Source organism: Miniopterus schreibersii (genome assembly GCF_964146895.1).
Source record: "Miniopterus schreibersii genome assembly, chromosome: 6".
Lineage (NCBI taxonomy): Eukaryota > Metazoa > Chordata > Mammalia > Chiroptera > Miniopteridae > Miniopterus > Miniopterus schreibersii.
Window position 1 is genome coordinate 54,469,029 of NC_138107.1, and position 24,215 is coordinate 54,493,243.

The window sequence follows — 24,215 nt, forward strand, 5'->3', positions numbered from 1 at the left end:
TCCACTTTGTGCAGGCGCGGGGCACATCCAGACGACGCCCCGTGACAGGAGGGTTCAGAATCTGTTAATTCGAGGGTTTCTAACTTTTTTATACCAAAGATCCCCACTCAGGTTTTATAAAAGAATAAAATGAAACATAAGGTTACAAAAGAAACCAATTGTTGAAATACATTTATTAAAGTAGTTTTCAAAACGGGAGATAAAATGTGTCTCTCTTTAACACGTTACACAAGATCTTGGGGCAGGTCTAATAACCACAATAATTTTCCAATTGTGAGTGTACGTATTTCAAGATCTACAACAACAAATGTGACATAACATATTCCCAAGTTCTGCTTATGCTACTATTACGGTTTGTTCCTACATTCATAATGGAAGAAATGCTAAATTTCCATTAGAGGATACTAAGTATAAAAATGCAACTTTTTTCCCATCCAAATCCAGACTCCAGGGTAAGGACTCAGGTGTTATAAAGTATCACCACCTCTGGCCTCAGGACTACTGATAAAAGGTGTTTCAAAACTGTCAAACCTGCACTCCTGTATTTCACTCTTTCTCTCTGGCTTCTCTTGAGATTCTCTATTGGTCTTTGGTTTTCTGCAGCGAGAACAGGAGATACCTGTGCTGTTTTGTCTTTTGAATTTTTCCGGCTAGGTGTTTTCTCAGCCCCTTGGATCTGTCGTTTGGTATCTTTAACTTTGAAATGTTCTCAGCCATTATCACTTCAAATATTCCTCTTGCTCTGTTCTCTTTGCTTTCTGGTATTCTGATTATACCTATGTTACACTTTTTGAAATGACCCCCATTTTTGGATGGTGTTCTGTTTTTTCTGTTTTTTTCTCTTTGCATTTCAGTTTGGGAAGTTTCTATTGACCTACCTGCAGTTCACTGAGGCTTTCCTAAACTATTTCGAGTCTACTGATGAGCCCACGGAAGGCATTTTTTCAACTCCATTATGGTGATTTTGATTTCTAGCATTTCCTTTTGATTCTTAAGAGTTTCCATTTCATTTGTTCTTTTTCATTAAAACCTTTCACACATTAATCATAGTTATTTAAAATTCCGTTTGATAATTCCAACATCTGTGTCCTGACTCTGGTTCTGATGATTGCTTTATCTCTTCAGGCTGTTTTTTCTTGCCTTTTGGTGTGCCTTGTAATTTTTTGTTGTAAGCCAGACATGTTGCATTGAATAATAGAATCCGAGGTAAACAGGCCTTATGTGTGAGGATTTGTCTGGCTAGGGAGTGCACTGTGTTTAATGTTTGCTGTAGTTATAGCACCTGAGGCTTCAAATTCTAGTGTCCTTGCTTTTGTCTCTGTCTTAATGTTGGTTTTCCCTAATTATTCCTCCTCAAGAGTCTGTCTTGCAGTTTTCAGTTGTAATCCACTATGATTATACTGGAGCCCTGGTGGTGGCTATGTTGGGGGATGGGAATTCTATAATCTCCAGATCAAATCTCAATGATTTAGTGGGCCGGTGACCTTCACAAGTGTTTCACTCAGCCCCTTCCTCCTTTCCCTGCCTGAAGCTTTGCCAATATATTTCCTTGAAGGCATGACCCCTGTTGTGCTCTTTTCCCCTTGGGTGAGACAGGAAGACTAGATGGGTTAGTGTGAGAATGCCCTTCCCCCAACAGGGATAAGGCTCTGGCAGTCTTTTATCTTCCAGAGTAGGCCTTTGTAATAAAGTTCTAGGCATATTTTACAAGGATTATTCATCTCCTCTCCCTGCCAGAGACATAAGGGGATCTTTTGTTTTTCACTGTGGGAATCTGGTAGGGTTCCTGGAGGTAAAGCCCAGGAACTTGTGGGGGCCCCTCTAAGACTGAGACCACACTCAACCTCGAGCAATTCATCGTTACCATGTAAGTGTTTCTACCAGTCTACTGCTCCAGCCATTTCTGCTCCAGGGAAACAAATTTTAACTGTCTCTCTAGATGAGCCTGTCTCTCCAGATTTGGGGGTTCTAGTTTGCCCTGCAACCTCAATTCTCTGATGAGTGGGTCCAAGAAAAGCCATTCTCAGTCTGTTCAGCTATTTCTTGTCAGGACATCTTTACATGTTTCAAGCTCCTTACATGTCAGAGCTGAAACCAGAGTCCCCTTTATTTTATTTTGGATGGCCATTCCCTTCCCTCCATCTGAACTCCCATGTCCCTTCTCGTCCCCACATTGGCCATGTCTCCTATCTGGCTGTACTAGCAGTGAATGTTTTCATGACTGTGTCCTAATGATACCATTCTCGAGAAAAAGGCCCATGTTTAACCTGTCTGTTAGCACTTTGCACATATAAAATACTTAACACTGTTTGATTTTACTGGGTCACTTCCATTTATGGCACACATCTAACAGCAAAAAGCATCTGTGGTGTGGTGTTACCCAGCATTCTGTCTTCCAAGCTCCCTTTTGTGCTTTTGAATGCATTTTCCTAAGCAAACTTTACCTACTGTAAATCAAGATTTACAAAAGTAACTTCTCAAGATCTGATAAGTCCTGACTTTTTCTCAATTTCCTAATTTCTTTTTGTAATGACTTAAGTAGCCAGGTTAAAGTAGCCAAGATAAAGTCTGACCAAATTCCCGGAAATGAAAGGGCCTCCCAGCTAAGTGCCCAAACCTGGCTGTTTCCAAATCACCTGGGAAACTTTAAAAAAACAAATCCTAGAGGATAATTGTGGTGCACAGCTAAGTTTAGGAAAATAAAATACTTTTAATAAGCTCTTCGTGTCAAAAAGTGCTTTTATACCCCCACTTAAAATCAAACTAAAAACCAAACCGAACCCAGCCATCTAATCTCATGTTCAGCCTAGAGGATATATGAAATATCACTGAAAATTTGCCCTTTCAGTCATTCAATACATCTATTGAGCATCATCAAATAAGGCCTGGGTACCACGTCACAGCCCCTATCCGTAAGAAGAGTCTGATATACTTACTCCAGGGCCAGCACATCCTGGCTAACCTGGAGCATGTTACTTAGGCTTTCAGAGCCTCAGTATTCTCATCTATAAAGGAGAACATTATTTACCTCATAGGAAAGTTCTGTGCCAAAGGTCACAAAGCAACTATTGAGTAAGACGTACACTCTAGCCTCCTAAAACATCTTCTAACTCGTTTCCCATTCCAAACATCTACATAACGTCACAATCCCAGCGAACATCCGTTCGGCAGTTAACCTATGTATGCCAGGCAGTGTGCTAAGCCATCTGTCCACTCACACTTTAAACACATCTTGTCTGCAAAGGCCTAGGGGCCAGCAGGATTCTCCTTTCATTGGCTCTGTTCACCCTCACCCCTGTAGCCAAAACGGGGAGCAAGCTGAGGCAACAGGCACGGACTTCTACTGTAGCGTGGGCCGTAACAAGAGGCGGAGCCGACGAGCCACAGGATGTAATGAATAGGAGATGCGCCCCGCACCCCCACCAGAGGTCGTCATCCCTACTGGGGGTCCCGATGACAGAACCCCCCAAGGAAGAAACCAAATACCAGTTAAGCCCACCCAAGAACCGCCACGGGTTTAGTGGTACCATTTGCTGTTACCACTAACGTGTCTAGGACTACCACTGCCATCGAAGAACTAATATTACACGTCCCAGACACTGCTGTTCCATGGGGTTTGCATTCTGTCCTCAACAGCCCCGCGTTACTAAAGGTCCCACTGATGTTGACCCTTTACAGCTGGCAGGAGTTGAGACAAGGCAATTACTTACTAGGACACAGAGCCCGTGACTCCTGCTGCACAACCCACTGTCAAATTCACCTCTGTTTTTCTAGGAAGACTCGTAAGGGCTTCTAGAGCATCCGCCGACGTGGTAACAGCCCCTGAATTTTTACTTTACAGGTTAAGGGTGTTGTTTTAACACAGACTATAGTTTCAATTCTCTAGAAGACAACACTGAAAAGTACCATCCCTGGCAAAAAAACTTACTTGGAATAGACTACTTTTCACCCAACTTAAAACCTCAGCTTTCTGGAGCACGCCTGCCGAGCAGACTGTAGAGGTTAGAAGCAAGCGGCCCAGGACCACCTGTCCTAAGCCACGTTATTCCCTCATGTATAAATGACCAAAGTCAAAGAATCCCAGTGAGCGGAGACTCGGCACGGCTGACGGTTCTCGGCTGTGGGGAGCTATCCCTCGCACGGCATCTCTAACCTCTGCCTGCTGGTTTTCCGTGGCATTCTCTAGCTGTGACAAGCAAAACCATCTCAGGATGTTGCCCAATGTCCCCTGGGGTAAAAACTGTCCCTGGCTAAGAACCCTGCTTTAGAGGTATTCCTCACTTTAGCAGAGCTACCATTCCTTTGTTCTGAATACCAAAAACTGACTTATTTCTCCAGCTCAGTGAAATAAAATTCATGTTGTTTAGCTTTGCGCCTTAATTTATAGTAACTGAAAGGTCCGATATTATGGAACTGTGAAATACTACGGACTTACAGGGAAGCTCTGACGTCTTCCTGTTATTTCCAGTGTTCTTGGTGGACATCCTAGTTTGGCCAAGACCTAAGCTGGTTTCCTCTCAACTGGACTGATCTGTCTCTAGGTGATGCTCTGGTGTGGGAGGACAAGCCTTCCTTACCTTCAGGATTAACTCTAGGTCACAGTGGGTCCCAAAGCACCAGATGTTGTGCAGATTCAAACTAGAGACCCCATCTGGCTGCAAAGGACTGGCTACAACGCAGGCTAGGCAGCAAGGACTCATGTGCCGTCTTCTGGTTTTCCATCATTTATACACGTCAGGCCAGAACACCATGTCCTCCCTCGGTTAGAGGGTGAAGAGTGCCGCTACCTCAAGCCAGGTTAGAGAGCGCGTGAATATGCTGACTACAAAGTTATTACACCCTTGCTAAGTTTGTTTAAGCAAGTCACTCAGATGAACTACAAAAATAATTCCTCTAAAAAATAAGAGGCATGGTATTGCCTTATCTTAAAAGGCCTTTTAAAAAGGCTGACTTGAGATTATAAAGCATTTTTCAAACACACAAAGTGCTTCATAACCACTCACTAAGCCTTAAGGAATGCTTTTTTTTTTCTTTAGCACATCACTTTTCTTGTTGTTTAAAAGAAAATACCCCATTCAAAGGGCGGTAGCATATTTGATATCATCACTGTTTAAAGAGGAATGAAGTTACAGGAATGAGAAGTATATAATTAGTAAATAATCCCTCTCAACAAGTGAGCTAAGTAGGAAAGCCATAAAGGAAGAAAGGCCGGAGGCGGCACAATCAGTGCACATCAGAAATGCATTTTTATTTTTATTTGAAAACAACTTAAATTTTTAGACAAATGATTTTAGTATATAAATTTGATTTTGTTTTTATACAGAATATAAAGATTTCCCTCACTGATCTTCCATGTGAAGGGTATTACAAGCCTGAAGGGATACTTTCTGCATATGAGTGTGCATCTTTCGTGCAGGGTGCTGGCAGCCAGTGGTGCAGGCTCCTACACGTAAATTAGGTCAGGGGACATCACATATTAAAAAGGGGAGAAGAGAAATATTCTAGTTAATCAGATCCAAGAAGCAAACATGACACAAAGACTGTGCAGCTAAGACCAGGTCAGTAACTTTAGTAGGGACACTGCAGATTATGCTCGAACAACAGGTGTGTGAGGCTATAGTGTGCAGCACATTAAACAGCAAGGAAGAGCTATTATATAGAAAGGCGGGAAAGAGGGATTTCACTAAAGCAAATTAACTTCTTGTCAACTGCCAAAGCAAAACAAAATAAAACAGAGCACACGAGTGTTAGTACACCAGAGGCATGTTAGACCAGTTTCTGTGCAGCATGCTAAAAGTTAGTTAGAACTTCTTCACCGGTGCATACAGTCATTAATAGTCACGGAAAGTTTTTTTGCCACTTCTTGTCAAATTTCAGGCGTGTCGTATTTTAGATGGGGTATAGCTTTTATCTATTATTTCATCCTGTAAAAACATGTGAAGACAACGTTCGTTCTGTGCCAGAGGATGACCAGCGACCCTAGGAAAAAAATAGACAAATTTAGCTCAATATTTTATAAAGGGGGGGAGTCAAACACATATTTTAAGGTTAGGGAGCAAGTACAATTTAGTAATAGTAAGCGGTAGTGTGAACTGCCCATAAAGCTATGCTCTATCATCTTATGGTAAATTTTCTTTCCTATAGTTCACAAGGATAATTTAAAACATTCAGTCACTAGCTTTCCCCTGCTTCTGCAGTTATGTATCCAATTAGCTTCTTTTCCTATTAGATGGTATATTCTTAAGAAACCTAAATTAATTTTAATATTAAAAGTGAAATATGTCTAGATTCTAAGAATCCATTTTAAAGAAGGAAAAGATATAGGATTTAAGTTAGAAATACACTGGAGTTCAATAAAAGCCCCAAATAGTAAGAAATAGGCACAAATGTACAGAGGGTGTTTTTTTTTTTGGGGGGGGGGAGATTGCTTTTATTTATTTAAAAGTTTTATTTATTGATTTTAGAGAGAGGGAGGAGGAGGGAGGGAAGGAAAGAGAGAAGGGGGGGAGAGAAACACTGATATGTGGTTCCACTTGTTTATACATTCATTGGTTGATTCTTATATGTGCCCTGACTGGGAATTGAACCTGAAACCTTGATGTATCAGGATGACACTCTAAGCAACTGAGCTACCTGACCTGGGCCACTTTTAAAGGTTTCCATTAGACTAAACACAAGTTCAGACTGGGCAAACAGACTTCTATTTCAGAATTTAAAAACATCTAATCTAGCACTGCCTTCTACGTAAATAACTAAAAGATAAAAGCGTTGTATAACTCTTCCTTCTGTTTACTTACCACTCATAGATCTTCACACCACTAGATAAAAATGAAAGTGCTTCTAATAAATAGCTCACACAACCATATTCTCTAGGATTTGACCTTATTTGGCGGAACTTAAGGCCAATACATAATTATAATAAACCCTTTCCTGGCATAACTCTCTCTATTTGGCTTTTTAAAAATGCCTATATTTCAAATGGAAATAAAATTTAAAGTTAGAAATTTTACTTTGAGCTTAAGAGTTTCTAAAGTAAAAGATAAACAACCCGAGTCTCTTACATTTCCAAAAGAACACATTTTGCCATGAAAATTTTAAATGTGCACATTTATAAGATGTGCTGATAATACCTCCATCTGTAATCAAACAAAATGATTTCAAGTGTATTGTAAGTTTTATTGTTCATACTAGATCATATCTTAAATCAGAAAGAATCATAAGTAAAACTGTAGTTTTTAAATGCTGTAATTTTTAATGTAATTTGCATAAATTAACCAAGAAAAACAAATACAAAACTTAGGTCAAAACAAAGATACTCATTTCAATCACTCAAGTGTGTTAATATTTATCACATGATATTCAACTTGTTATATACTTTTACTTTGTTTAAATGATAAAAAAAATTTAGTTAGGAAATGGCCAAAAGGAAAAGTGATATTCCAGTTTAGCTTAATATCAAAATTGCTGGTAGTCACACAGGGTAGACTCAGAACACTGTTCCCTCTTACACCCAGGGAACAGAGAGCACTTACTTGTTTATAAACTGCTCCAGCCCTTGCTTCCTCTCTTCAATGAAACTGTCATCGAATATCCCATCATCTCCTCTAAAAGGAAGCTGACGCAAAAACGCCTTCCCAGGGAGTGGGGGAACCACAACCTAAAACAACAGAAGCAAAGAAAGCTCTTGAACATGCTGACTGAGTTGGGAACATTTACAGAGCACAACGTGAAGATAGAGTATATCCTCACTATGAGAGCCATCTCACTATCCAACTTGTTTAAATATAAAAGGGAACCAGCAAAAAACACACTGCAAAAATATTCAATGCAAAATAGCCCATCTACACAAAGCTCCTCAATGGCTGGGCCCCTAGTTTAATCATCATTTTTCCTGGACTTATTAGCAAAACACAAGTATACAAAGAGAACATTCAAGCAATACTGAAATAAAAGCTACAACGCCCGTCACACAGTTTTGATGTCACCTGGGGAAGACAATGCTTTATTACAATGGAAACTGCAGAGATCAAAATCAACTCTCAATTCAATAAAGAAATAAAACATTAACAATGTTCTGACGACATGGGCAGGTAAGAATTCTGTGATCAATTTTTTCCCCCCCATACCACCTGTAGATAATCTTTTCTACTTGTGTCTGAGGTGATGACAAAATAATCAACAACTACGTATCACCACCTTTCCATTTCCTAGGTTAAAAAACCTGTTAACTTTGTCCCAAATCCACTATCCTATCTTTCCCCAAAGACCTGTCATTTCTTCCTTCCCACACTACAGAAACATCCCAAATTTTTCCCTTCGAAGCCTAACCATCCTCTAGTGTCAATTTATATAGATATCTCTCTTCTGAGAATTATTTGGAGGTCAAATATTTGTTTGAATTAAATAGCAGCTAGCTATTTTACTTTACAGGCTAGTTTGGTTTCTCTACCCAAGGGTTTCTCAACCATGGTACTACTACATAATTCTTTGTACTGGAGGAGGGCTTTCTTATGCACTGTAGAATACATGACAGCATCCCAGGCCTCTACCCTCTAGATACCACCAGTAGTGCCCCTAGTTGTGACAATAAAAGATGTCTCCAAAGCTGTCAAATGTCTCCTCGGGGACAAAACGGCCCCCTGTGGAGAACCACCAATCTAGCCTATTAATGCCTTCAAATCAAGGACCCTCTCTTAGCCTACTTATGGTTATTTTAATAAAAGCTGGGCATACAATAGAAGCTCAAATATCTGTTAAATGACCAACCACTTAGCTGGACTCATATATTACACCAAAACAGAGAAAAGGTGTAAGCAAACAACTCAAACAAGGAGAACTATAAATAGTAAACACCAGTAACACAAATTATACATATTTTAAGAGGTAAAACTTCAAACCCTTGATGCAGTTTCTTTTTTTTCTTTCAGAGAGGGTGGAAGGGAGAGAGAGAGAGAAAAACATCGATAAGCGAGAGACACATCAATTGGTTGCCTCCCGCACTCCCCCAACGAGGGCTGGGGATCGAGCCTGCAACCGAGGTACATGCCCTTGGCAGGAATTGAACCTGGGACCCTTCAGTCCGTAGGTCGACTCTTTAACTACTGAGCCAAACTGGCTAGGGTGATGCAGAGTTTCTATAACCAGAAGTTATCCTAAACAATAATTCAACAAGGTAAAAACAGGAAAGAGCAACACAACTTCATACAGATTAGGAAAGACAACAATAAAATAAAATTAAAATAACAGCTGTTATTATCTGAAGTGACCTTATTGCGGTAATCATTTCACAAGGTATACATACATCAAACCATCATGTGTGCACCTTAAACTTACACAATGTTATTTATCAATTATATCTCAATCAAGTTGGGGGAAAGGACACTTCTTTCCTACAGTAATAAAAATTTCTTTGTTCTCTAAAACTTTCCTAACTTGTTCTGAACATTTAGGTTTTCAAAACATCTGTAATTTACATATAGTGAGTTATAAATCTTTATTTCCAAATAGACAGTCAAATGTTTCAACCCCATTTACTGAACATAAATTCCTTTCCCCACTGATCAACATGCTATTTTTGATATGAACTAACTTTCCAATAAACACAGGGGTTAGCTTCTAAATTCTATTCCATTCCACTAATCTATTTGCCCTTCAGAACAGCCTGAAGATATGTTCCGATGTGCACTTTTTCCTACTATACTCTAGTCACAAAATAACTTTTCATCATTCTGAGCATACCATCCCCTTTGATGTAATTCTGACATAGGGGCTCAAATAAGGGAGGGATATCGGAGTGAGACCATGCTCTAATTTACTTTGTAGCCAAAGCTTGTAAGAGAAGACAATTGTTACCGAGATATATAAAACTGTTTTCAAACTGCAGGTAGCAACCAATTTAGTAGATCATGGCTGTCATTTAAAAAAACTGATCTGAAAAATATCAGCATATATCAGACAGAGTAAGCTAAGTACTGGTTTAGAAACATTTGTTAATGTAAATGATGATGAAAAATGTATTTATTATGAGTCAGTAAAAAATACTGGAAATACACTCACATATGAGATGTATTGAGGAAGAGAAACTTGGCAAGGGGTGTGGAGGGGGAAGGTGAAATAGGAAGATGAGGGAAAGGAAGCAATAGTAAGAAAGTTCTAAGAAGTAAGTGTTATCCAAGTGTGAGTCAGCAAAGGCCTCAAATGGGCCATTAAAGTAGACGAGAGAAGAAAGAGAGTTCTAAGGAAAAATTATAAACTTCTTCCATCTCCCATGAAATAAGATTAAACTGAACTATTTGAAAAAGAGAAATCATATTTGCTTTTGCCCACTTTATTCAAGATAATTTTCTTGAGAAATCTTAAATATTGAAATTTGGAATGTTTTGCTTTAAAGTTGCATTACAAATAATTCTTACCTTGCTCTCTCTTTCTAATTCACTTCGCAGCCATTCAAAGTCACTGTATCTTCTTCTAACAGTAGATTCTTTCAATTTGAAAATAGGCAGATTTGTCTGAAACAAAAAAAGTCACTTCTAAATTGAAGCATACTATAGGGACTTTAAACCAAGAAGGGGTGAAATCTGTTTGTCAAATTAATAACATGGCAAGCCCGGTTACCTTAAGAAAACTGCAAAGTTATTAAGGTGTCATTTTATCTTTAACAAAATAAAACTTAGCTGTTACGAAAGTATGTTATTTACACTTGAGAACAACTTTAAATATGCATGTTTGCATATATGCTATTGGATGTCATTCTGCGTGAGGTTAGTTACATAAACAAAGGTCATTTTTTTCTGTTTCAGTGATCTGTAAAAATGTCAACTGAACAGGGTGAAGATAAAGCTAGCTGATTGCAATCCAGTTTAGACAGCACCTTAGTATATAATGCTCATTGGAGAAAAAGACCTTAACTGCTTTGAAATGAAATACAAAATATTTTGTTATTATGACTAGATTAGATGTTGCATAATGGAAGAAATAAAGAACTATTCTTAACAATCTTCTTTAAAAATGCCAGAAAAACCACACCTACCACTATTATGAAATTAAGAGCCATACACTTTAGATCAGGTTCATAGATCCAGAGCTCTACAGGCTGAGGGCAAATTTAACAATGGAAAATGTAATGCCCAGGACTTTGAGGTTACATTGGAATGGAAGAAAACTTTTAGAGACTGCAAGATTGCAAAGATCACTTCTGTCAACTAATAAAGTTACAAGAAAGACTTCTATTATCTTTTATTGATCCCTAAAAAAGAGAAAACATACTAACAAATCCAATTAAAAATGGTTTATGATTAAGGACAATTAGCAGAAGCTGTAGAGCATCACAATTTTACCATCAAGAGTGAAGTTTTATGAACCCTTCATTCACTGCTGGTAGGAATGTAAACTGGTACAGCCAGTTTACAATATGGAGGTTTTTCAAAAAATTAAGAATAGAGTTACCATATGACTCAGTAACCTCTCTTTTGGGTATAAACCCGAAAAATTTGAAAACATTTGTTAGTAAAAAATATGTAGCCCTATGTTCACTGCAGCATTATTCATAGTGGTCAAGACATGACAACAACTGAAGTGTCCTTTGATAGATGATTGGATAAAGAAGATGTGGTACATATGGACAATGCAATACTACTCAGCCATAAGATAAAAATACTGCCATTTGTGACAACATAGACAGAAAAAGTCAAGGATATGATTTTATTCATATGTAGGATATAAAACTGAAAACACATGAACAAACAAGGCAAATAAAAAAACCAGACACAGTGGTTACCAGAGGGAAAGGGAGGTGGTAAAGGGGGTCAAATACAAGATAATGGAGGAAGATTTGACTTTGAGTGGTAAACACACAATGCAATATACAGATGATGTATTATAGAATTGTACCCTTAACACTTATATAATTTTATTAACCAATGTCACCCCAATAAATTTAATTAAAAAAAGAATAGATTTAAAATGCACATAGTATCAAAAATTTTGTAGGGAACAGAAATGACCTAACACAATTAATGCCCTATCATACTGAAAATGCTATTTAATAGTAGAGTTGAACCTTGAATGACATGGGTTTGAACTTCATGGGTCCAGTTAGGCATGGCGTTTTTTTCAATATATTGAAAATTTTTTTTGAGATTTGCAACGGTTTGGAAAAAACTCACAAACTATGAAGCCTAGAAATATAAAAAGTATTAAGAAAAAGGTACATTATGAATGCATATAATATATATAGATACTAGTCTATTTATCACTTACTACCATAAAATATATAAAAATCTATTGTAAAAAATTACACACACAGTTACAGACTACATACATGGCGCCATTGGCTGCCGAGAGAAATGTAAACAAATGTAAAAATTAAATCATAACTGCATAAAATTAACTGTAGTACATACTGTGCTACTGTTAATAATTTCACAGTGACCTCCTGTTGTATCAATTACACTAGGCTACCATACAGCAATCATATGTGCTTCTTTGTTACCAATTCATGAATCTTTATACCTGTAAATAAATATGAATTTCTTTTTCACAGTATCTTTTCATTTTTGATATCCAGTGTGAGTACTACATGTAACATCTACAGTGTTTTGTATCACCTAAGACAATACTGATGTAAGTGGTGGCAGACAATTCACTTCTAAACAGATGACATCAATTTATAGTGTCAATAAATACAGTCCAGTACTGTAAAGGTAGTTTATTGTCCTTATGATTTTCTTAGTAACATTCTTTTCTCTAGCTTGCTTTAAGAATATAGTATATGATACATATAACATACAAAATATGTGTTAATAGACTCTTTATGTTATTGGTAAGGCTTCCAGTGAACAGTAGGCTATTAGTAGTTAAGTTTTAAGCAAGTCAAGTTATAGGCGGATATTCAACTGCATGGGGGGTTGGCACACCAACCCCCAGCATTGTTCAAGAGTCAACTGTATATACTCTCAGATTATATTTTGTCCTTAATTCAAACTTTGCACTTGTAGAACTACGAACTGTTTTACAGCTGAAAAGAAAAAAGTTAAGTGCCACTAAAAGACTGGCTTCTTATTTTGTATACAAGGACATCACCATTACATAAAATTCACTCGTAAGAAAATTCCAATCACTCATGAAACTTAATGCCACTGGTAACTGTCATTCAGTTAAAGGAAAGCTTTTTATTCAGGATCTTAAACCTACTTTGTAGAGGTCTAAATTTTTTCCAAAGTGTATTAACTTCTCTATGTTGTATACCTTATAGCCTGGAATCTTCTACAGATGCTATTGGGCATAACACTGTATAGGTTTCAAGCATGAAACCAAATCACACAAGAGGTTTAAAAGCACTTGAATTTTCTTTCCCAGGTAACCACAACATTTGTTCTTTGTATTAATGACTAAGAGCAAATTGCACCTAACAAGACTCTTATTATACTAAAAGTCAAGCTTATATTTAGAGATGCTGGCTTGCTGTACAGAGAGGTATTCTCATTCTCCACAGGGAATAAAACTAGGTCCCCTGGAGAGCAGGATGATAATTCCCAGAAAGAAAGCACTGGATTATTTCTCTCTAATTTCACCCACTGGCTTTTTAACCAAGTTCACCCTTCCGCATTAAAATATTAAGTCTTTGTAAGTGTCTAAAGATAGAAAGGCCTTTACAGAATTGAGTGTTTTCTGCAGGTGAGATTTTACATTTTGAATTCCCTCCTCTCAAATTACTTTACAAAGGGGATTAGCTGCTCTCTTTATTCAATATGTTAAGATCAAGCTTGTGAAAAGAGTTCCCTAAGAATTTTCATACTTCTGGGTACGGAAGTCTATAAAGTTAATCTCTGAAACAACATATCAAGCTTACAGGTACAATGTTGAGGGAAGAGTGCCAATCAGGCTCATTTTACCTTCCATTTTCCCTTTTGAACTTTTGACACAATCATGATTATATCTGATTCACTTTAATAGAAGGGGACTGGGAGGGAGAAAAAAATCCAATCCCTTCTATGATTAGCTAGCTAATAGTTTGACAGATTATACATTAAAAAAGGATCATGGTTAGTTTAAGTTGTATTCTTTTGTTTATAGTTTTCTCAGCTGGCTATGATTTCTCTTTGTATAAAGACTGCTATACTTTTGATAAAGTTATGTCAAGTAATTCTTAGTATATTTGCTCATTACATTTAGAGTGGTAAGTCTGCCAGTTAACATCTTCCTGGTCATCACAAGGAATTTCAATTCAACTTGATCAAAATACAAATGAAAAATGTGGAGGTTTTTTGTTTAAGCCACTGAACTATCACCACTGAATACAAACTCTTATGACTGGTCAGTTTCAACTTAACACTTACAAAGTGTTCTACTTTGGTTTTTTAAAAAAAGAAGAGTAAGGATAATACTTTTTTCCTACAGTTTTGGGAGGATTCAAGTATCATTACAGTGTGGGAGCTTCTATAATAGGGCATAGTGCTAAGTAAGGTGGGGAATATAATAATGCATAAGATGTCCTGGCCCTTATGAAGCTTATATTAGGGAGGTTAAAAGATAAGCATACAGCCCTGGCTGCTTTGGCTCAGGGGCTAGAGTATTAGCCCTCAGACTGAGGGGTCCTGGGTTCGATTTTGGCCCAGGGCACCGCACGTACCTCGGTTGGAGGCTCGATTCCCAGCCACGGTTGTGGCGTGCTCAGGACACAACCAACGGATGTGTCTCTCACACCGATGTCTCTCTCTCCCCACCCCACCCTTCCACTCTCTGAAAAGCAATGGAAAAAAATATCCTCGGAGAGGATTAAAACAAAAAAAAGATAAGCATAGAAAAAGTTAAGTTTATGTGGTTGAAAATACCACACACCATAAACAGAAACAAAATTGACACACAAAGAACACTCTGTAGACAAATATGTGCAACATAAAACAAAGAGACAATTTCATTAAAACGTAAAGAACTTAAAAAATAATGAAAGATAAAGATAAATAACCTGACAAATAAAATAGGCAGAACAGAGAAAAACTGATGGCCAGTAACATCCAACTTTACTCACATAAGAAATGCTAGTTCAAACAGTAAGATCCCATTTGCATTTATCAAACAGGCAGACATTAAATTTTAATACCCAGTGACAGTAAGGGTAGAGAAGTAGGCATCTAAAAAAGATCTGCTAATGGTAGGGAAAACTTGGTACAGCCTGCAAGGAGGCCATTTTTGTGACATCTTTCACTCCTTTAGAAAAAATTATTTTTCAATTACAGTTGACACATAGTATTAGTTTCAAGTGTACAGCACAGTGATTAGTCACCAACATACCTTATAAAGTGATCACCCTGATAAGTCTAGTACCCATCTGACACTCTACAGTTACTACTTATTGACTATATTCCCTATGTTGTTCTTTACATCCCCACCTCATTCCTTTAAATGCATGTATCTTTTGGGCCAAGAAGTCCACCAGGAATTAATCCTACAAATATTTCCACACATACAAAAAGATACTGGTGCCCAGAGGTTTCATTAGGATTGTTTATGTAATAGCAGAAACAAAACAGAAAACTAAAAACCTAATTAAATTTTTACAAACATAAAACGAAATTTCATACAACTTTTACAAAATATAACTTAGCCCTAGACTGGTCAGGAAGCCTGCCTGAAATGTATTTGGTAAGAGAAGTTCCAGGACAGTATATATAGTATGATGCCATCTGTACAATAAGAAAAGGGTAAAGAAACGAACTGACCATAAATTTGGCCAGTATTCTTTTTAACAAATATATGTTTTCATTGATTTTTAGAAAGAAAGGAAAGGGAGAGATAGAAACATCGACGAGATGAAACCACACTGATGGGCTGCCTCCTGCGCGCCCCCACTGGGAACCGAGCCCTCACCCCTGGCATGTGCCCTGACCAGGAATCGAAGCAGCGGTCTCTCGGCGCATGGGACGACACTCCATCCACTGAGCCACCTGGCCAGGCATGGCCTGCATTCTTTTAACACGTGGAGTAAGCCATACTGTAGGAAGACAGCTAAGAACGGTAAAAATAGTGTGAACTACATGCAAAGAAGGAACAAATATATTTAGGAAGTAATTCTTATATATTCAAAGCATAGGTGATGATGGGAAACAAAACTGAAAAGGATAAGCTGCGCCCTAACAGGCTAAGTAAGTATCTACCTGTAAGCACCAGGAGTAAGAACATCTCTAAGCAGGAAAATACCTTTGAAACAGAAAAACAGAAGAGAGAATTTACCATAGAAGTAGAAGCCACAAAACTGGACAGATTAGCTATGTGTATGGGTGAGCATTAAAAACAGTTGTCTATCCTCATCACACACAAAAATTTTTTTGTAACTATGCATGGTGAGATGTTACAAGATGTACTGTGCTCATTTCACAATGTATACAAATATCAAGTCATTATGTCGCACGCCTGAAACTAACATGTTATATGTCAATTACACCCCGTCCCCCTCCATCCCTCAAAAAGAACAGTTGGTTCTAGCTACTTCTAAGGTTTAACTGTTCAAAGAGTATGGACAAAAGTCAGAATACTGAGGCAAAGTATAGCAGAAATCCCCTAAAGGTTTGACTTTGGATATCATTTAAAATGTTTAGACTTATTCAGAGAGGGAAAAAGTGCTGAATTTGAAATTAAATATAAATCAGATTTAAATATGGTACCCTTATTTTAAGATGATTAAAAATTTTGAAATTTAAAAGATCTAGTATTCTCTCTTCCTAACATTCATGTTTTCCCCCTAATTAAAAAAAAACTGCTTTAGTTGCTCAGACTGAGCATAAACCAGAAGCCACTATTTTCCTCCTAGCTACTGTTCATTTTACCTAACAGGAAAAAGTGTCAAACTCAGCGACGTGTATGAAATAACGATACAGAAAATATTTTATTTGTAGGAATAGTGACCAGAGAAACAGAAGGACAGAGACAAGCAAAACTGAAGTCCACCATCAGGCAAGAACCATAAACTAAGGTTTCATCTATTTATATAGATATTAATCATTAGTAAATGCTGAAGGTGAATTTGAGTAACCTTGGTCTATCTGGACTTTGGTTTTGTTCATGTAGTTATAAAAGTTCTGCAAGTAACGTTTCATTATACATCTGAGCAAAGACAGGCTCCGATAAACAGTCACATCAACTACTCTCATAGGATCTATATAAAAACCCAATAAAGTTATATCAAGGCTATGGCCCAAACTAACACTTGAAAAAGCAGAGAATTATAATTACCTGCTCCTCAAAAACTTAAGTTGGTTACCTGGAATCCACAGTCAATAAAAACTATTTTATTCCACATTCAAAATATGCCTTTGTTAATCATTATAAGCCAAATAACTGTTAATTAGTTAACTATTATTTGTTACCACTACTTAACATTTCTTTGGAAAACTATAAAAGAGATTATCTATATTATCAAGGGAGGCAGAAACTGAGAATACAAAAACATTCACACCTGGCACTAAAAGGAGCTTTTTAAACAAAATCTGAAACATCTAAATATGGGATACAAGGTTAAAAGTCAGAGCAAAAAGAAGTCAATCAAAAATCTCTACTCCATATTCTACCTCAACTACTGAAATCAAAGTGGTTCTTCAACCTGGTAACCTTCAGAATTACCTAAGTAGCTTAAATCAATTTCTTAAGTGGAAACATAGAACACAAACATAGAAAAGTGCACAGAAACATCGAGGTACAGCTCAGTAAGTTTTCAAATGGTAGTAATCTGGGTAGTCATTAAAGAAAGAAAAGTCCTGAAGCCTACACTTCAGATCAACTAAACCAGTTTTTAGCAGAATGGGCCCTCTAAAAAGAGTTCCCCAGATGATTTACACACAAGTATAGAGACTATTACCATAGCACATCAGACTGGTTCAAAAGATCATACAACAAGCAGCTAAAGCAGTGCTTAGAAGAAAATTTATTGCTGTAAATGTCCACATTAAAAAAAAGTATCTCAAATGAATAACCTAATCTTCCACCTTCGGAAACTAGAAACAGAACAAGCTAAACACAAAACAAGTAGAAGGAAGGAAATAATAAAGATTGGAGAAGAAATAAATGAAATAGAGAACAAAAATAATAGAGAAAACATAAGTGAAAAACATTCAATGTTTCAATTAAAGAATTGGGAGGCTTTAATCAAATTTGAGGTTATTTTTAATATATTGTTTTACAAAACTTCTGACACATAGTCATATTGTTCCTTCTACAGAAGAAAATCAAAGTCAGTAACCCTACTCTTTCTCATTCTTACCTTCAAATCTTACAGAGATTCATTCAATATAAGAATATACATTTTCTAATATTCTATATTACAGTGGTTAAGAGCTTAGTCTCTACCTAGGGTTAAATCCTAGCACTGCTGCTTAGCTACGTGACTTGGGCAAGTTAATCTCCCTGTTTCTCAATTTGCTCATCTATGAACTGGAAATAATAGTGTGAAAGTATATCAAATTATATGGTTTAGAAATTAAACTAACCTAGCTGATTTCTTTTCTACTTGGGAAATCATATAAAAGATAATTATCTTGAAATAAATAAGGTTTGTAATGCTGGAAAATCATATTCTTACAACCCTATGTCATAGTTGTTGCAGCAATGAAATGAGGTGATACATAAAACATGCTTAGAACGGTACCTGTCACACAATAATTGCACCATAAGTCTAAGTTATTTCTTTATTTTTCTTACATTACCCATTTTGTGTATTTTTAAAACTTAGCAAGAAGTTCTAATATTATAATACTCTCCTTATACCTTTAACCAGTTCTTACTGTTATATTTGCTTTGTAAATCTTATACAGTTATTTTGGCTAAACCATTAGAGAGTAAACTGCCGACAGCATAACCCTTTACCACTAAGTGCTTTAATGTGCATTTCCTAAGGACATTCTCGTACACAACCACAGAACAAGAACCAAATACAGCACATTTAACGTGGACATAGAGCCCATACTCAAATCTTATCAGCTGTCCCAATAGTATTCTTTCTCTCTCTTAAAAACCAGAATCCCATTAAGAATCAAGCACTTCCTTCATTATCTCTTTAGTCTCCTTCAATATAGAACAGTCCTCCTGCCTTTTAGCTACTCAAGCCACTGACAGTTTTAAAGAGTGCAGGCCAGACATGTGAGCTACATTATACAATTGAGTCATGTCTGTTTCCTCATGACCAGTTTCATGTCCTCCATTTTTGGCAGGAATGCTGAAGCCTTCTAAGCACATCACACCAGAAGGCAGATGATGGCAGTTTGCCCTATTATTGGATCAGTTGGTTATGGTTAGGTGAGCCAGGTTTTTCCAAAGTTACCTTTTTTCCTCTTTATATTAAATTTTTCTTATCTTGCACTTGCCCTTCATAATAAAACTTAGTGCCATTTGGAATTTACCCAGCTAAATTTAAAATTTACAGAATGAATTCTGCTTCCTAGAAAATTCACATTTTTAGGTGAAGTTATTTGCCTGATTTCACCATTAGGGGAGAGACTGGCTTGTTGCAGGAAAGCTCTACTCTGTCAAATACAGTGTGAACATGCAAAATCAGAAGAGGATTTTAGTCTACTTGGCTAGGATGGGGCATGCTTGCCCCAGGAGTTCACAGCAACTCACAAGCCCCTGGGTGTCTTGCCTTTTCACGTCCAAGCAGAGGATGCATTGTGCGTAGCTCACGAAAAGAAAAGGTGGCGGGCTGTTTGGGTAAGATACCTGGGATGCTCAGGAAACTAGGCAAGAATGAGACTAAAAGCCTGAAGGAAACTGTTCAATATTATTTTGTTAGTGTTCACTTGTTCTAATAATGCACCAAAAACAAAACTGCAGAGAGACAAAATGTTAGGAGAGGTCTGTATGCCTGATACCCTTAAACTGCTATGTAAATAAAAAAGAAACCAGCCACTTCCCATAGAGTATTACTAATCACATGGAGTAAAATCAGCAGGAATCCAAACAGACATTATATACAAAAGAAGAGATTTTTGAAACCACGTTATAGGGCTCTAAAAGAAGTGCTCCCATCACATCTAAGCAGAGGAAACTGCCACATTATTAGTCTCAAAAAAACTGGGTCTTACACACTTACACAGGCTGACCTATTAAAGTCAGCAGCTCACAGATACCCTATATGTAACCTGATTATCACTGATAGCCAAGAAGAAAACCAAGCCTCAAAATGTGATCACCTGAATATAGCTTAACAATAGATATTAGAAAAATGTTTACTAGGTGTTTCTAGTATTTCTTCAGATAGTGTCACATGTACATTTGAAAAAAGAGACTGGCAACGACATCAAAAGTATACTCAATAGACCATACTCTATTCAACCAATCCTAAGAGATGTAAATGGATGCCCCACTACAGTTCTCATTAAACGGTTGCATTTCTCCAAATATCTACATCTAGAGATAAAGGATAAGCTGAGAAGTGCTTAAGCTATTACCTCTCCCTTCAGTACTTTTGATACTTGTTTTACCCCATCTGGAACAGCATGAATAACTGGAGATATGGTTTATAACCTAGATGAACTCTAAATATGTCTGGGGAGAAGTCATTTAAGTGAAGAATAAGCTTTTAGTCTGGTGAACCTTTGAAATGTAGATTGTCACTAAGCCAAGGTATTTAGTTTAGTTTCTTTCTTTAAAAAAAAAAAAAAAAAAAAAAAAAAGGACATGGCCCTCCAGTGATACAATTTCCCGTTATTTTAAAAGAAGTATCCTTTATGGTGTAATTTCCAAAACAGTAGAGAAGAAATTATCTAGACTAGTTTAATGCATAAACCAAGTAATTCCATATACTTTTCCTTCTTTGTCCATATTCTTCATTTGTGAATTGGCAACAGGTCTCATTTACGAGCTCATTACGAGCAAGGTTTTCAATGAGCAACCTTAATGGACTTGTGGAATCACAATTCCAGTGGAAGGGAAAATTCACTCATATCAGCTCATGAACATTTACATAATCCTACAGACTTCTGCTGAAAGAAAACTACCTACTAATAGCCCAAGACTTTTTCTGAACAACTTTAAAAGTGCAAAACTATTTCTTATATCTCCCCAACTTGCCTAATCATAAGAATCACCTCAAGAGTTTTAAACACCCACCCACACACCCACCCCACAGACCCCAAGAGCCACCTCCGAAAGAATCTCATTCAAATTAGTCTGGGGTGGAACCTGAACATCAACAGTTTTAGGTGATTCTAAGGTGAGAACCACTGCCCTTGGCCTACTAAATGTGAAACGGGGTGTGTGTGTGGGAGGTGTTGGGGGTTCTCAGCAATCTGTATAATCACGAAGTGATTCTAGTTTAGTCAGGACAGATATGGGCAATATTTTACCTCCTCAAAGATAGTGATTTGGAAGTAATATAAAATACTGAACTGGAAATGGAATGAAAGTCATTATAAATAAAACTATGATGTGGAGACCAATGAAAGAATATTAGCTAATAAGCTCTATTCAGTAAGTGAATTCTAAACATCTATACATGCAATATTAGGTACATATGGACTACAGGGATCTAAAACAAATATTCTCAAGAGATATTTACAGCATGAAATGGGGGGGCAGTTATAACCACAATTTATCACAGACCTTTACTGTTTAGAAACCTGTATTAAGAGTAATCAGGGTAGAAATAAAATAGATATAAAACATACACATATGAACATATGATTATATTAGGTTAGCCCAGCCAGTGTTGCTCAGTGGTTGAGTGTCCACCTATGAACCAGGAGGACACAGTTCAATTCCCGGTCAGGGCACATGCCTGGGTTGTGGGCTCAATCTCCAGTATGGGGCGTGCAGTAGGCAGCCAATCAATGATTCTCTCTCATCACTGATGTTTCTATCTCTCCCTCTCCCTTCCTCTCTCTGAAATCAATTAAAAAAAACACACAAAAAAAACAAAAACATATGAATATATTAGGTTAAGTTTGCATGATAGGCTTATGAAAAGTATCTTTACAATAAAAAAAAATTAGAATAGAACATGTTCATCTGTAGAGATTTCATTTTTATAATATCTTTTCAGACATATATACAAATTTTATTCTGGTTAAATATACTTATATTATTAGCTTCTCATTTGATATAGTTAATGATTGCAATATATGAGAGGTAGTATAGTACAACAGACAATAGCACACAGCTCTGGAACCAATCAACTTTTAATCCCAACTCCGGCATTAACCAGCTATCCAACCACAGGCAAAATGCTATGGATGAGAGCTAGACGAAACCTTGAAATAGATCCAGGGACTTTATAATCTTTCCTTAGGACAAATCCCTAAAGGTGAAATTACTGAGCCAAAGGCTATGAATATTAAGGCTTCAAAATGTCTCTTAGGGAGGCCACTTTGCTGTATAATGAAGAGGTACATAAGTGTAGTAGGCTAGTACTTTGGTGGCCTACAATAAAGCATGCCTCTTGGTTATCTTTCTGTCTGTATCCTCTCACATATTGGCTTGGCCATGTGACTGCTGTTGACCAATGGTATAAGCAAACACTTGTGCATTGGGGCTTGTTGTCATGGAACACTTGTTTAAAAGAAAATTTGGTTTTGGAAGCCAGTCACCATTATTCTGTTCAGAGTCTAGCTATCCACATGGAGGAAAACTCAGGGCCTGATCAACAGCCCCAGCTGAGCTCCCAGATGTTAGCCAACACTGACTTGTCAGCCAGCCATACAACTGTGTCATCTTAGAAATAAATCTTCCAGCTACAGTCAAGCTGCTCCAGCAAATATCAAGGAAAACAGTGATAGCTATTCCTTCTAAGACCTGACCAAACTGTAAAACTGTGAAAAGTGAATATTGTTATTTTAAGCCATCAACTTTTACGGTTGTTGGTTATACAGCAATAGATAATAGAATCAGTAACTTGACCTTATAAATTTTTAATAAAAAGTATATAGACTTGCCCTGGATGGTGTAGCTCAGTTGGCTGGGAGTCCTGTGCACCAAAAGGTCGCTGGTTTGATTCCCAGTCAGGGCAGATGACTAGGTAGTGGGCTTGATCCCCCCAAACAAAGGTTAGAGACTTATTTTTTGACAGGATCATTTATTACACTAGGAAATTGTTTAACTGAAGTGAACTGGGATGAGAACAAATAGAGCCTTTCACAGTACACAGTATCTTACTCTTTTCTATTCAGTCCTGTCCAGGTTAGATGTAAAGCCTGTGTGGTCCCCGACAGAGTTCAGTTATATCTGCTTTCAGGTCTGTTGAAAGCCCCAGGCCTTCCCAAGATATCTAGCTTAGGGCACCTGAAGTAACTATCTGTTCTGCAACAGATTTGGTTCTCTTAGAAGTCTTGCTGTGACCAGTGGAAGAACTGCTTCCCAAGTTTCTTTCCCGCTCCACTTCCTCAAGGCCCACTTCTTTTTAAAGGCCTTAGAAAAAGTCTATCAGACTGAAACATTTTAAAGATGAGGCAACTTAGATTTAGAGAAGGGAAGTCATTTGACATGTTCATACTGTTAAAAAGTTCCAGAGGAGGATCTGAATCCAGGTCTGCTTGACTATTTCTTCCCTGCTGCTTCCTGGAGTCAGAATTGGTGTCACAAATTTGTGATTGGCTCTATTATGCTAAATCTACAATCATACGAAGGAAATATTGAATGAATATAAACTCATATATATTTGCTTGCATTTCCCCCCTAATAATGTAGCATGTCAGGAACTTCCACTACTAAAAGTGATATAGCAATTGTTTGAACCTTAAGTGTCTCTCTAAGATATAACCTTAATGACTGTAACCTTGAATATGTTAGGTGAATGGAAAAAACAGGGGCTTTCAACTCTTCATCTATCAAGCTGAACATCTAAACTTGAAAACTTGTGATACATAATGGTGTAAAAAGCCATAAAGGTATACTTGGACTGAAGAGAAAAGAGTAAGATACTATGCACTCTGAAAGGCACTATTTATTCTCATCCCAGTTCACTTCAGTTAAACAATTTCCTAATGTAATAAATGATCCTGTCAAAAAAATAAGTGACCAGACTGTAAGTGACTACTGACCAGAAACACAGTGAGATGGGGTACAAAGGTCAAAGAAACTCAAGAGAGAAGGCCTTGTGTACAGTGATCTCTTCATATGTGACCCATCCTGTATATATGAGGCCAGTATCACTTATAATCAACTAAACACAAGTCCAACAAGTCAACTTTAATTCCAGAAAATCTGGACAAACAGATGTCTGGTAGTTTGAGTCC

The 24,215-nt window shown here is 37.3% G+C and overlaps 1 protein-coding gene across 1 annotated transcript in view; it reads right to left on the minus strand.

Annotated features, from left to right (window-relative positions):
• Nucleotides 1-5,222: 5,222 nt before the first annotated feature.
• Nucleotides 5,223-24,215, minus strand: part of SNX3 (sorting nexin 3) — a 30,015-nt gene continuing 11,022 nt past the window's right edge. The window contains exons 2-4 of the mRNA XM_081140790.1: nucleotides 10,413-10,508; nucleotides 7,533-7,657; nucleotides 5,223-5,979 (exon numbers count right to left, since the gene is read on the minus strand). Of these exons, the coding sequence (XP_080996916.1) occupies nucleotides 5,874-5,979; nucleotides 7,533-7,657; nucleotides 10,413-10,508 (327 nt within the window). The 3' untranslated portion in view covers nucleotides 5,223-5,873. The remainder of the gene's footprint in view (nucleotides 5,980-7,532; nucleotides 7,658-10,412; nucleotides 10,509-24,215) is intronic.